Raw genomic sequence first — 14234 nt, 5'->3', positions numbered from 1 at the left:
AGAGAGAGAGAGAGAGAGAGAGAGAGAGAGAGAGAGAGAGAGAGAGAGAAAAAAGAATAGAATAGAATAGAATAGAATAGAATAGAATAGAATAGAATAAAATTACTTTAATGATCCCAGACTGGGAAATTATTTTGTAATAGCAGTAGTAGTGGGTCAGCAAATAAACACTTTGTACATAACATAAATAGAATCCAATATATACATAGTGTATATATACAGTGCACAGTGTGCTATAAACAATAAACAATAATAATATATACAACAAAATATGCAAAATATACTATAACAATAATAACAATAATGATATATACAACAAAACAGTAGAGAGACCAGAGTTCTCTGTCAGGCAAAGGTGAGAGAGTTATTATATACAGTGATGGATTGTGGCAGGAAAGATTTCCTGTATCTGTTGCTACGACAGCAAAGCTGAAGCAGCCTTCTGGAGAAGGTGCTCCGCTGTCTGACCAGTGTGAGTTTGAGAGGGTGGAGAAAATTATCCATGATGGATAACAGTTTTTTCAGTGTCCTCCTCTCCACCACAGCCTCCAGAGTGTCCTGTTTGCAGCCACAGAGCCAGCCTTCCTGATCAGTTTGTTGAGTCTGTTGGTGTCGCTGGCTCCGATGCTGTTTCCCCAACAAACCACAGCAAAGAAAAGTACACTGGCCAGCACAGACTGATAAAAGATCTCCAACATCTTGCTGCACACGTTGAAGGATCTCAGCTTCCTCAGGAAGGAAAATCTGCTCATCCCCTTCTTGTAAACAGCTTCAGTGTTAGATCTCCAGTCCTGTCTGTAGTTGATGGTAACACCCAGGTGCTTGTAATCCTACACCGCCTCCACATCCTTTCCCAGAATGCACAGAGGTTGGAAAGCTGTCTTCCTCTTCTTCCTGAAATCTATCACCATCTCTCTGGTCTTGCTGATGTTCAGCCGCAGGTGATTCTGTCCAGTCCACTTCACAAAGTTGTCTACCAGCGCCCTGTACTCCTCCTCCTGTCCCTCAACAACAGCAGAGTCGTCAGAAAACTTTTGCAGGTCACACGACCCAGTGTTGTACTGAAAGTCAGTGGTGTATAAGGTGAACAGGAAAGGAGACAGTACAGTCCCCTGTGGAGCTCCTGTATCACTAACCACCACATCAACAGAACACTGCCCATACGGTCAAACTGTGGCCTGTCTGTCAGGTAGTCAGTAATCCAGGAGATCATTGTGTAATCTACTCCCATCACCCGCAGCTTCTCCCCCAGTAGCAGTGGCTGAATGGTGTTAAAAGCACTAGAGAAATCAAAGAATGTGATTCTCACAGTACCTCCTCCACCATCCAGGTGCAAATGGGCTCGTTGCAGCAGGTAGATGACAGCGTCATCAACTCCCAAGTAGGGCTGGTAAGCAAATTGCAGAGGGTCTAGCAGGGCTCTCACCTGCGGCCTCAGGTTGACGAAAACCAGTCTCTCCAGCACCTTCATGACGTAAGATGTGAGGGCCACTGGTCGAAAGTCATTGAGGTCTGATGGTGTCGACTTCTTTGGAACAGGAATCAGGCAGGAAGTCTTCCAAAGCACTGGTATTCTTTCCTGACCGAGACTCAGGTTGTAGAGGTGTTGTAGGACAGGAGACAGCTGGCTGGCACATGTCTTCAGGATCCTAGGCTGATACCGTCAGGGCCTGCAGCCTTATGCTGGTGGAGTCTCTCCAGCTGTCTCCTAACCTGGCCTGCAGTCACAGTCATGCGGGGGAGGCTGCTGGTGTCTTCAGTGGAGGACGAGGAGGTGGAGGAGGAGGTGAAGGTGGAGGAGGAGGAGGCAGAGGAGGAGGAGGTAGAGGTGGAGGAGGAGGAGAGGTGCTGCACAAGAGAGCTCACAGCAGGGGATTGAGGGGGGAGGGGAGGAAGCATTTGGGGCAGTGAGGGTGTGTGGGGGTCTGGGGGTGTCATGGAGACGGCAGAAGGCTGTGAGCTGAACCTATTGAAGAATCTGTTCAGCTCGTTTGCCCTCTCCAGGCTGCCTGATGACTGTCTGCCGCTCACCTTACACCCAGTGATCTGCTTCATACCAGTCCACACATCCCTCACATTGTTTTGCTGGAGTTTGGCCTTCAGCTTCCCTCTTTAGACGTCTTTACAGGTCCTCAGCATATCCCTGAGTTCTTGCTGCACTCTCCTCAGTTCTGTATTGCATCAGCAGCCTCCTGAGTCCACCTCCTCACGCTCCTAGTGTGGACAGGCTGCCGCTAAACAAGGGGAATATACTTAGGGGTTAGCAGAACCAGGTTGTGGTCAGATCTTCCAAGAGGGGGAGGGCTGTGGGACTGTTTGCATCCTTAGCATTTGCATACAACAGATCCAGTGTGTTACAGTCTCTGGGGCAGTCAACATACTGATGAAATGTTGGAAGGGTTTCATCCAGTGAGACGTGATTAAAATCCCCAGTGATGACAATAAATGCATTAGGATGCAGCGTCTGTATCTGGGCAACAGCGGAGTGGATGACGTCACAGGCCAGCGCTGCATCAGCTGAAGGAGGAACGTACACACCGATAATGATGGCAGATGTGAATTCCCGGGGCAAATAATAAGGCCTCATCCCCACAGTCAACAGTTCAATGTCCGGGGTACAGAGACGTTTCTTCACGTGAACATGCCCGGGATTACACCACCTCTCACTCACGTACAGTGCAATCCCTCCACCTTTTTTCTTTCCGCTGCTTGTCACGTCCCTGTCCGCCCTAACAGTGCTGAAAACGGGAATCGCCACGCTGTGGTCCGGGATGTGTGAGTGAAGCCATGTCTCTGTGAAACACAGCACACTGCACTCACGATATTCCTTCTGAGCCTTTATCAGCGCGGCGAGCTCGTCCGTCTTGTTCCCCAGAGACCTCACGTTTCCCATGACGATCGCCGCTACAGCCGGTCTGTGTCTCCTCCTCTTCACCCTCCGTTTCACTCCAGCTCTGCAGCCACGGCATCTCCTCCGCAGCTCCTTCAGGACCTCAGGTCTGGCTCCGGGCAGCAGTACAGGTTCACACAGCGCAATCAGTGGTTGCGTGTGTAAACAATGCGCTCAGTGATGCGCTCCTGACCCTCCGTTGCTAGGGTTAGCAAAACCATCACAAAAACAAAAACATCACAAAAAGCACCGTAAAAATTTAAAAAAGGAAAAAAAAAGAAAGGTGTTCGTCCTCTCCCAGTCTCCGGAGAAGAGTCGCCAAAAGTTCAGCAAAAACCAACACACAAACACAACAAAAACTTTTTAAAAACTTAAAAACCCACGGGAGCTGCTGTTACGGGCTGCCACCTAGTACGGCGCCATAGCAACAGAGAGAGAGAGAGAGAGAGAGAGAGAGAGATTGAGAGAGAGCGCTCCATGTGAGTTTATTATTCAACTTCTTTTGTCTCAGATTGAAATAAAAGATTTCATTGTGATTATTTCCTGGTTGAAGATTTTCATATTGACGATTTTAATTTCAAACATCTGCATATCTTTTATGTTCAATTAACAGTTATGCAGGTAGGCCTTAGGGCTCTTTTGAGACTTAAGTCATCCTTGATGACGGATAAATTTGTTACCAGGGCATGAAATTGGCACATGCCGGGTGAAACTGTCAATTTACCTGCCACGTTGGCGTGAAGCCAATAAGATAACACAACACTGAGCAAGTGTTGTTGACCAATCAGGTTGCCTATTGTTGCTAAGCAAGCCCCGCCGTTTTCTTGGACTTTCAAAAATAAAAAACAAGAGGAAGAAGAAAAATAAAAAATGTGGCGGCATATTGCTGGCATGAAGAGGCCGCTGGCTGCATCAGAACAAAAAGTGGAAAGTGGAAAGGGATGGCAAGGGCGGCGACTGGCTTGTGTACGACGCCACAACAGAGGAGATGCACTGTCAGGATTGTCGTATATTTGGAGAGTGGAGGAAGCAGAGGGGAGTGTCTGCTCCTCCTCCTCTTTTGAGGAGTCAGATCCATGAGTCTTTGCTCTGCGCTCAGTGAAAGGGTTTTTCAATCTTGGTCTGACCTCCACATTACAGTGTAATGTAGTTTGGTTTCTGTTAATTATTATGATTATTATTGTTGTTGTTTTTTATAGTTATTCAGTCAAAATAAGCCTTTTCTTGAAAAGCAGCATAAACTTATAAGTAATTTGTTATAAATGTAATGTTTATTGTTAATCTAAAATTTAAAAAATATGTTGAACCTGGGTGTCTAATGACGCTTCAGTGATAAAGAAACAGTGACTAATGAATTGCAGTTATTTTCTATTCTAAATGCCTGCCACACCAGGTCAGATACAGTTGTGTGTCATTAATGATATTAAGTTAATAACTCAACAGCACTTTAATGTGGATTCTGTACAAGTTCAAGAACCATTCTTATGCATTTTCTGAGTCGTTCACCTTTATTTTAGGCACAAAAAACATTTGGCTTGTTAAAAACCACTGTGGCAGGTGGTTTTAAAAATCCACCTGCCACAGTGGCTGGTGGCCAAAAGAGTTAACTTAATGCCCTGCTCACTACATTACAAAAAGGCTACAGTAAACAGATACTGAGTACAAGTTCTGTTTGCTGTTTCTTGCAGGTCATGAATATGGTGAGGATGTGCACATACACGTATATGAGAATGCATATCTATTCAGACCTGCAATCCATTTCTTAGACATTATGAAACCATGAATAGAGAATTGAAGAAAAAAGTCTGAGTCACCGTTAAAACAAATGAGTTTCAGCTCTAATGCTGCTACTGTTTGTAATATGTTTCTATTTAGATTATTTGTCAGGATATTTTGTTATTATTGTTCGAGTCTGGTTTAAACTAATGCTGGGCTTTTCAGTCACAGAATAAAAACTAAAAGGGTAGCATGAGGTTTCTTCTCGTCCCACTCCTAGTCATGACCTAACATCTGTTGTGATTTGACACTATAATGAATAAAGGCTGATTGATTGATTGCTATAGCTGTCAATTTCAGTCCTTGAGTTCATAGTTACGTGCTTTATTTGTTAACGGCTATCAAGGAATATGACTCTCCTTTGACTAGTGCATGAGAGGAGATGCTGCGAGATTTGTGGACTATGTAGTGTCTGCTGATAATGTAGTGGGCTGGTCTGGACAGAAAATGCCAGGTCTGAATTTTTGTCCCAGTCCATCCATGCATGTAACTTACCTGAAACTTGCACAGCTGGTATTTGTAAACGGGTCCAACCTCCACGTTCACTGCAAAGTCCAGATCCACAAAGTACCTCCCTCTCAGGGCCAGGCTGTCAGCAACTACACACACACACACACACACACACACACACACACACACACACACACACACACACACACACACACAAACACACACACACACACACACACACACACACACACACACACACACACACACACAGAGTAGGGTTGATTACGTTTTCTTAATCCTTTCTTGGCAAACATATTGTTAGCATGGATTACTTAAATTACAATTAAAGAATAGGGCCCAGGTTGGATATAAAAGCGGGTGTTGACACATTAATAAACGACCCTTGGATACCAACAAGTCTACATCTCTTTGTGAAGATTTATTGAGATTTTTAAATGAAGCTTTGAATGTCTGTCATCATATTTTATGACTTAATCACCATAAGAAAATTATTATTTTAAAAAGGTAAAGGACTGCCAGCGAAGAATCAGAATCAAATACATATTATTATCTTTTTAAAATCAAATCAACTAAAATGCTATTAAGTTTATTATAATAGTGTTAGTGTAGTGCCAAATTAGTTTTTTGTTATGGTTGTTCTATACATTACGTTATTAATGGTGTTGTTAGATTGCTGCATCAATACAGGTGCATATCTCCTTTTTGGTAGAGCAGTACACGAAACAGTATTTTGACCAAATTGTTGAAACTCTTACATAAATCATAAGTTATTACAGGGACATGCGTATGAGTATGAGTATTTTTTGTGACAGGAAATATTAAAAAAATATCACAAATTCATTCATTCTTTAGTGTGGCAACATTTTGCTTTTGTGGAGATGAAACATGAAGTGTGTCAGGATTCCATTCCTGGCAGTCATCCCCTCCTTCCTCTTTGTGCTTGTGTTTGTCTCCCTCTCTCTGTTTTTCCCTGCATGTGCCCCCCCTCTCGGTGTTTGTCTGTCTGGAGCTGGAAGGCGTGGTTCCGCCCAGCTGTATCCAGTTCCACTGATCACCTCTTACCTCGCATTTACGTGTTTCCCGTGATCCTCTTCCCCTGTTCCCCGCCACCCGTTTGTGTTGTTTTCCCCCGTGTTTGTCTCTTCACCTGCACCTGGACCTCCCCCCTTTTCCCTCCACTCCCTGGTCACTTTTGTTTATAGTTTATTGATTAAAACACTCGTTAAAATCTACTCTGTTTCTGTGTCTGCATTTGGGTCCCGTTTCTCTGTGTTACTCCCAGTACCACTACAGTACCAAAGTGTTTATTTTTGTCACAATATAATTGAAGTTTTGTTATTAGTCACAAAAATGTCACAAAAATGAACAGAAGAGGAGCTACACAGAAAAACTTGTCTCATGAAGAATATGTTAGCCTAAATGAATCCACTCCTCCCAGTCATATTAATACTCATATTCCTCTAGGCAGTGGTCGCGGAAGAGGCGTTGCAGCTATTTATGACTCAGGCCTATTAAGCAACCCTAAACCTAAACTAAATTATAATTCATTTGAAAGTCTTGTTCTTAGTCTTTCACATTCAACCTGGAAAACTGTGCAGCCAATTATACTTGTTATAGTGTACCGTATTCCTGGTCCATACTCTGAGTTTCTGTCTGAACTCTGAGTTTCTGTCAAATGTAGTCCTTAAATCTGATAAAGTAATAATTTTAATATTCACATGGACGTTGATAATAATGGTCTTAGTTTTGCGTTTATCTCTCTATTAGATTCAATTGGTTTTAGTCAGAGAGTATATACACCTACTGACTGTTTTATTCACACCCTCGACCTTGGTTTGGCTTATGGTGTGGAAATTAAAGTCTTAATAGTCTTTCCACAGAATCCTATTTTATCAGACCATTACTTAATAACTTTTGAATTCATATTACAGGACTACTCACCTCTGGGCAAAAGTTTCTACACTAGATGTTTATCTGATAGTGCTGTAATTAAATTTAAGGAAGCGATTCCATCTGCATTTAATTTAATGCCTTATTCTAATATTCAAGATTCCTGTACTAATATTAGTCTCTCTGAAATTGATTACCTTGTTGACAGTGTTTCAGGCTCACTACGAACAACACTCGACTCTGTTGCTCCTTTAAAAAAGAACATTATGAAACAGAGAAAGTTAGCTCCATGGTATAACTCACAAACCAGTGAATTAAAACAAGTATCGGGAAAATTGGGAAGTAAATGGCGCTCCACTAAATTGGAGGAATCTCACTTAGTTTTGCAAGAAAGTCTAAAAAAATATAGACTTTAGGCCCTCAGTAATGCCAGAGCAGCCTATTACTCATCTTCAATAGAGGAGAATAAGAACAATCCTAGATTTCTTTTCAGCACTGTAGCCAGGCTGACAGAGAGCCACAACTTTACTGAGCTAAAGCTCTACTGAGCCATGTATTCCTATAACCCTCAGTTGTAACGACTTCATGACCTTCTTTAACGACAAAATTTTAACTATTAGAGACAATATCATCTCGCTTGGCACCAATTTTTCTTCAAACCCAGGAACCTTAGAAACAACTTTGCGACCTGATATATTCTTGGACTGCTTTTCTACAGTTGACCTTAACAAATTAACCTCTACTATTTCAGCATCAAAGCCTACTACTTGTTTGGGAGGTTATGTACCACAGACTTTTAAAGTAGCTGTAATTAAACCTTTTCTTAAAAAGCCCAGTTTTGATCCTGAGGTACTAGCCAACTATAAACCCATGTCTAACCTTCCTTTTCTCTGTAAGATCCTCGAGAAATTAGTCGCCGTTATTTGAGGACTTCCAGTCAGGATTTAGAGCGAATCATAGCACTGAGACAGCACTGGTAAAAATTGCTAATGACCTTCTAATAGCTTCAGACAAAGGACTTGTCTCTGTACTTGTTCTACTAGATCTTAGTGCTGCCTTCGACACTATTGACCATCGCATCCTGCTACGGAGACTGGAGCATCTTATTGGCATTAAAGGAACCGCATTAAGCTGGTTTAAGTCTTATTGATCAGATAGATCTCAGTTTGTACATGTTAATGTCAAATCCTCCATGCACACTAAAGTCAGTCACGGAGTCCCACAGGGTTCTGTCCTTGGACCGATTCTATTCACCTTGTATATGCTTCCCTTAGCAAATATTATAAGCAAGCACTCCATAAATTTTCATTGTTATGCTGATGATACACAATTATATTTGTTGATCAAACCAGAAGAAACCGATCAGTTAGCTAAACTTCAAATGTGCATTAAGGAAATAAAAAGCTGGATGACCTGCAATTTTCTTATTTTAAACTCAGAAAAAAACTGAAGTTATTGTACTTGGCCCCAAAGGCCTCCGAAACTCAATAGCTAAAGATATTGTTACTCTGGATGATGTTATGTTGTCCTCCAGCCCCACAGTAAGGAATCTATTATTGTTATTATCTGTTATTTTTGATCAGGATATGCCCTTCGATTCTCACCTAAAATTAACGACAAGGACTGCATATTTTCACCTAATGCGAAAATTAGGAACATTGTGTCTCAGAAAGATGCAGAAAAACTAGTCTATGCATTTGTTACTCCTAGGCTGGACTATTGCAACTCCTTATTATCAGGCTGCTCCAATAAGTCTGTTAAAAGTCTCCAGCTGGTCCAAAATGCTGCAGCTCGTGTACTAACTAAAAAAAATCGAAGAGTTCATATTTCTTCTAGATTAGCCTCTTTGCACTGGCTACCTGTAAAATCTAGAATAGAATTTAAAGTCCTTCTCCATAACTACAAAGCTCTTATTGGTCAGGCTCTGTTGTATCTTAAAGAGCTCATAGTACCGTATTACCCGACTAGATCGCTGCGCTCTGAGAATGCAGGGCTACTTGTCGTTCCTAGAGTATCCAAAAATAGAATTGGAGGCAGAGCCTTCAGCTACCAAGCTCCTCTCCTCTGGAACCAACTCCCAAGTGTTATTTGGGAGGAAGACACTGTCCCCGTATTTAAGAGTACGCTCAAAACATTCCTTTTTGATAAAGCCTACAGCTAGGGCTTACGAGCCCTCAGCTATGTTGTTATTTTGAAACCTGATTTTGTTCTGCTTAATGATGCTGCTATAATCCGAGTCTGCCAGGGAATACTTTTCCTGATACTCTGAGCTTCTCCCCTCTCTGTCTGTATCATTCATGTCTCATCAATGCATTTTACTAATTCAACTTCTTCCCTGGAATTGTTTGTGCTTTGCCGTCTTGCAGGTCTCTGCTGGTAGTGGTGGTGCCTGCTGCCGTGGTCCTGCATGACGCTTCCTGCTACTGCTATAACTAATAATCATATATACTGTCACTAGTCTTATAAATTATATAATTTGTAGTCATAAAAACACCATCAGTGATATGTCTCGCTGTACCGTAGCTGCTATTGCCGCTACTCATCATTGATCATGTTTGCCATTAGGGGTGGAACGGTTTATTAAAAAAATCCGTCCCGTTCGGTACGCATGTCACGGTTCGGGACACGTGTTTTCCGTTCGGTTTATGAGGTGCAACGTAGCGTAATTCTTCATGACCGCTGTCCTTTCTTGCATCCATCTCAGCGTTACGTCTCAGCGCGTCAAATCCCGATACGCACCCTCCCGCTACGCTCTGTTTGTTTGTTTCTGTCTGGTTAAATCTGTGGTTAAATCACCACATCAATGTCTCTTTCTACTTTGAAAAAAAGGAAAGGTTGTCACAGAAAACTGTCAGTTCACCAGAGAATGGACAGAGAAGTTTTTGTTTCTGTCACTGTGAAGCCTGTGTTTACTCTGCAGCCATATCGGTGTGTAACGAGTTTAAGTTGAGTAGGCATTTTCAAAAAAACCATGCTACTCTTTATTAATGTTATGTCAATTTTTGTCAGTCCAGTTTTTGATGGATAAACTAATGTTTCATATGTGCTTGTAAGCCTGGTAAAGTAACTAGTAGCTTAAGTAATCAGATAAATAAATTTAGTGGAGTAAAAAGTAGAATATTTCCACTGATTTATAGTGGAGTAGAAGTATAAAGTAGCATGTCAATAAAATCCTCAAGTAAAAGTAAGTGAGCCTCAAACTTGTACTTTAGTCCAATAATTGAGTGAAAACCTCTGGTTAACAGGTTTGTTCATTTATCAAGGATTGTTTTTTGACAAGCTTGTTGCACTTTGAGGCCATGACTTATATTTACATTGATAAAATAAAGACAATATACAGTATGCACTCCTATGTTGCGGCATTGTTTTACAATATCCATTAATGTGATGCTCCTATTTTTCCGGCCCCTCATTTTGGACCATTTTTGTCAACCGGCCCCAATTCCAAATTACTTGAATAGCCCTAGCCTTTATTCAGTCAGTTCAGTGATTGCTGTTTGTGCGTAATTAAGTGAAAGAAAACCTATTTTCTTCATTTTTTCTAAGATTTGATAATGTAAAAGTGTTTATATTCTTACCTAGAAGGCAAACAATTGTTTACCTTTTTATACCTAAATATATAAATGCGTAAATGTAGCAATGTGTATCCTGTTTAAAAATCTCACTTACCTTTGATTTAAGGTTGTTACAGTAATCCCTAAGCAAGCTGCCTTGTTATTTCAGTTTTTGCATGATTGCATGACATGTCCTTAAGAATATCTGATTAAAAATTTTAATTATTAGGCTATAGATCTGATACATGGTATTTTTAGAATCTAAAAGAAATAGAAAAAAACAACCCAACCGAAAAACCGTGACCCGAAAACTGTGATATGAACCGAACAGTGGATTTTGTGAACAATTCCACCCCTATTTGCCATAATTATTATCATTTTCATATTCTATCCCCTTAGAGGTGCTTCTTCCTACTATTCTGCTGTATTAACTGCCATAACATATGAGTCATATTTACATTACTATAGATATTATTATAGTTACTGTACTCTTTGGTTGCTTGGATCTCTGGAAGTGTGTCAGTCTCTCTGTCTTTTGTCTGTCTTTGTCTTTCTATCTCTTTCTCTCTCCTTTTCTTCCTCCCCAACCGGTCAAGACAGATGGCCGCCCTCCATAAAGTTGGGTCTGTCCGACGTTCCTGCCTGTTATAGGGAAGGTTTTCGTTGCCAACGTATTCTACGGGGGAATTGTTGGGTCTATGTAAATCTTAAATAAGTCATAGAGTGTGGTCTATACCTACTCTGTAAAGTGTCCTGAGATAACTTTTGTTATGATTTGGCACAATAAATAAAATTGAATTGAATTGAACTGAAAGGGCAACAATGTAAATTGGAGATGTCTCAGACCTCCTCCTCTGTTTAGCAATGGTTTCTCTACTTTTGCATAGATGTCTTCATTTACTCCTCTTACTTTTACTCCTCTCAAACCATCTGTCCTCTCTCCAGGATGTGGACATTGTTGTCATCAAAGAAGTGGGCTTTCTCCTTCAGATGTAAGTGGACAGAAGAGTCCAGGCCTGAGGAGTTAGCTCTCCTGTGTTGGGCCATGCGTTTATGCAGTGGTTGTTTTGTTTCTCCAATGTAGAGATCTTTACATTCCTTGTTGCATTGAACAGCAAAAACCAGATTGCTTTTGTGGATGTGTGGTGTTCTGTCCTTGGAATGTACTAGTCTCTGTCTGAGTGTGTTACTGGGTTTGAAATACACAGGGATGCAGTGTTTGTTGAAGATCCTCTTGAGTTTCTCTGATACCCCAGCCACAAACGGAATGACTATGTTGTTTCTCTTGGTTTCTTTTTTCTTTTCAACCTGGTTTTCTTTCTGTAAGCAACTGCCGTTTTCACAAAGGTCCAGCTGGGGTAACCACAAGTTGTGATGGCGCCTCACGGGTGCTTGCGTTCTTCCCCTTGGGCCTGTGAGCTGGTGGGTACGTTATCAGCTCTGTGTTGCAGTGTTTTGATAACTCCAAGCTTGTGTTCCAGGGGGTGGTGGGAGAAAAACAGTAGATACTGATCTGTGTGAGTGGGTTTTCTGTATACCCCAATGTGGAGGCATTCTCCATATGGACTTCACAGTCTAAGAAAGGCAAACTGTTATCATTGACTTGATGAACTTGATGTTTCTGTCACCTGAGTTTATATGTTCGGTAAAAGTTTGCACCTCTTTGAACTTGATTTTAACCCACGTGTTGTCCACATATCTGAACCAATGGCTCGGTGTTATTCCTTTGAAGAAGTTCAAAGCCTTGTCCTCTACCTCCTCCGTGTATAGATTTGCCACAATAGGGGATACTGGTTAACCCATGGCAAAGCCGTGTTTTTGTCTGTAAAAAGTGCCATTAAACTGGAAATATGTGGTGTTCAGGCACAAATCCAGAAGTTGGCAAATGTGGTCTGGTTTGAGATTTGTTTGGTTGTGTCAGGAGTTGTCCTGCGTGAGCCGCTGCGTGAGCCACTGCGTGAGCCGCTGCGTGAGCCGCTGCGTGAGCCGCTGTGTGAGTTGTCCTGTGTGGCCAGAGCCTCCATGGTTGGAATACAGGTGAACAAGGAAGTCACGTCATAGGATACGACTGTTGTAAAGACTCAATAGAGCACTAACAACGTCGAAACCTACTTCCCACCAACGACTGTCATTCTAACGACGGTCATTGGCACTTGGAGCACAAAGGGTTCCAGTGACATTATTGGCCTTGTGAAAGGTTAAAGACCTGGATCTCCACAGCAGTTTGTTGGACCAGTCCCAGCCTGGTCAGTTGCATACATGAACTGATGAAGCCTCTTGGATGAGAGGTGAAACGTCTTCCTAGACAAATAACCAAGTCCAGTTGCATTTGACTGAAATTGCTTTGGGGATAATGATGACCTGGACAAATGAGAACATTCACAGGCCTACTTTTTCTAACTCTTCCTTGGCAGAGTTTCTAATCAAGATGAAACTTGACCATGATCGGAAATTATTCAAATCATTTTAATACTCTTAAAAATGTGCAATTTATAGAAGGAACAACTTCCTCTTGATTAGAGTCAAGACAGGAAGTAATGCATATCTTCCCTAAAATGTGTCCGATCAACACAAAACTTATCTAGTTTCCTATGCATTAATGAGGCCTTCTACAAACTTTGACACCAACCAACCACTAGGTGGCGCTGTTATGCAGAATTCTGCGTATCTACGTAACTATAAGTCGGATTAACAAGAAACTTAGAACAACAGTTTCTCAGCTCAGCTTCCCCTAAAATGTCACCAAAAAAAGTGGTGAAATATGTACTGCTGTGTGTACATTTCATTGACTAAATACACGCTAGAAAGCCTTCATCTTTTGTTCAGAATCAGCTTCTTATCACAGGTAACCGGCGCAACTTCCTTCTCATTCATCCCCACAGCGCTTTACACAGTCGGATGCTCAGCTTCTACTGACTTCAGTGGGGAAGCGCAGAACGGGTTGTTCCACTGCAGCGAAACTAGATGCTCATTGGATAAATGCTGGGCTTTGTCCCGCCCAGGACAAGATTTTCTTTAGAGTTCAAAGTTGGCTGGTCGCTATTGCTTTAAACGGCCCCCATTTGGGATAACACCTGCACCGGAGATATTCAAGAGGATGATGCAGGAGCTACTGCAGGATCACAAGGGCACAGTAGTTTACATGGATGACATACTCTTGAACCTGAACACCTAACGAGCTGTTGAAAACTACAGTAGCATGGGCGTGGGACTCAACAAGAAACAGCCTTCAACAAGGTAAAAACAATCATTTCTGCTGTTCTTCAGTACGATGATCCAAAACTACCCACTGCAGTAGGTGCTGACGCATCCAGTTATGGATTAGGTGAAGTACTGCTGCAAAATCATGAAGGCATGCTCAAACCAGTAGCCCACTGCTCTCATACACTTAATTTAGTAGAAAAAAGTACACACAGAAAGAAAAGGAATGCCTTGCTTTTCTATCTGAAAAGCAAGATAGAAAAGATATCTTTTCTACCCAAAGAACTTTCCTGAAGCCCACAGTGTATGGGCTTCAGTAAATTTCTATCTATAACTGTGTGGTCTGGAAGGCTACAAATGACTTACTGACTATAAACCACTGGTGACACTCATCAACCACAGAGACCTAGACTAAACACCACTAGGGTGTCAGCTACTTCTGATCCGCCTCA

The 14234-nt window shown here is 41.8% G+C and overlaps 1 protein-coding gene across 2 annotated transcripts in view; it reads right to left on the bottom strand.

Annotated features, from left to right (window-relative positions):
* nmi (N-myc (and STAT) interactor) overlaps positions 1-14234 on the bottom strand; it is a 58348-nt gene that overhangs the window by 14297 nt on the left and 29817 nt on the right. For both annotated transcript variants that reach the window (XM_083924926.1, XM_083924927.1), the window contains one exon: positions 5162-5265. In XM_083924926.1, the coding sequence (XP_083781052.1) occupies positions 5162-5265 (104 nt within the window). The remainder of the gene's footprint in view (positions 1-5161; positions 5266-14234) is intronic.

Source organism: Echiichthys vipera (assembly GCF_963691815.1).
Source record: "Echiichthys vipera genome assembly, chromosome: 12".
Classification (NCBI taxonomy): Eukaryota; Metazoa; Chordata; class Actinopteri; order Perciformes; family Trachinidae; genus Echiichthys; species Echiichthys vipera.
This window is presented reverse-complemented; position numbering and strand designations above follow the sequence as displayed.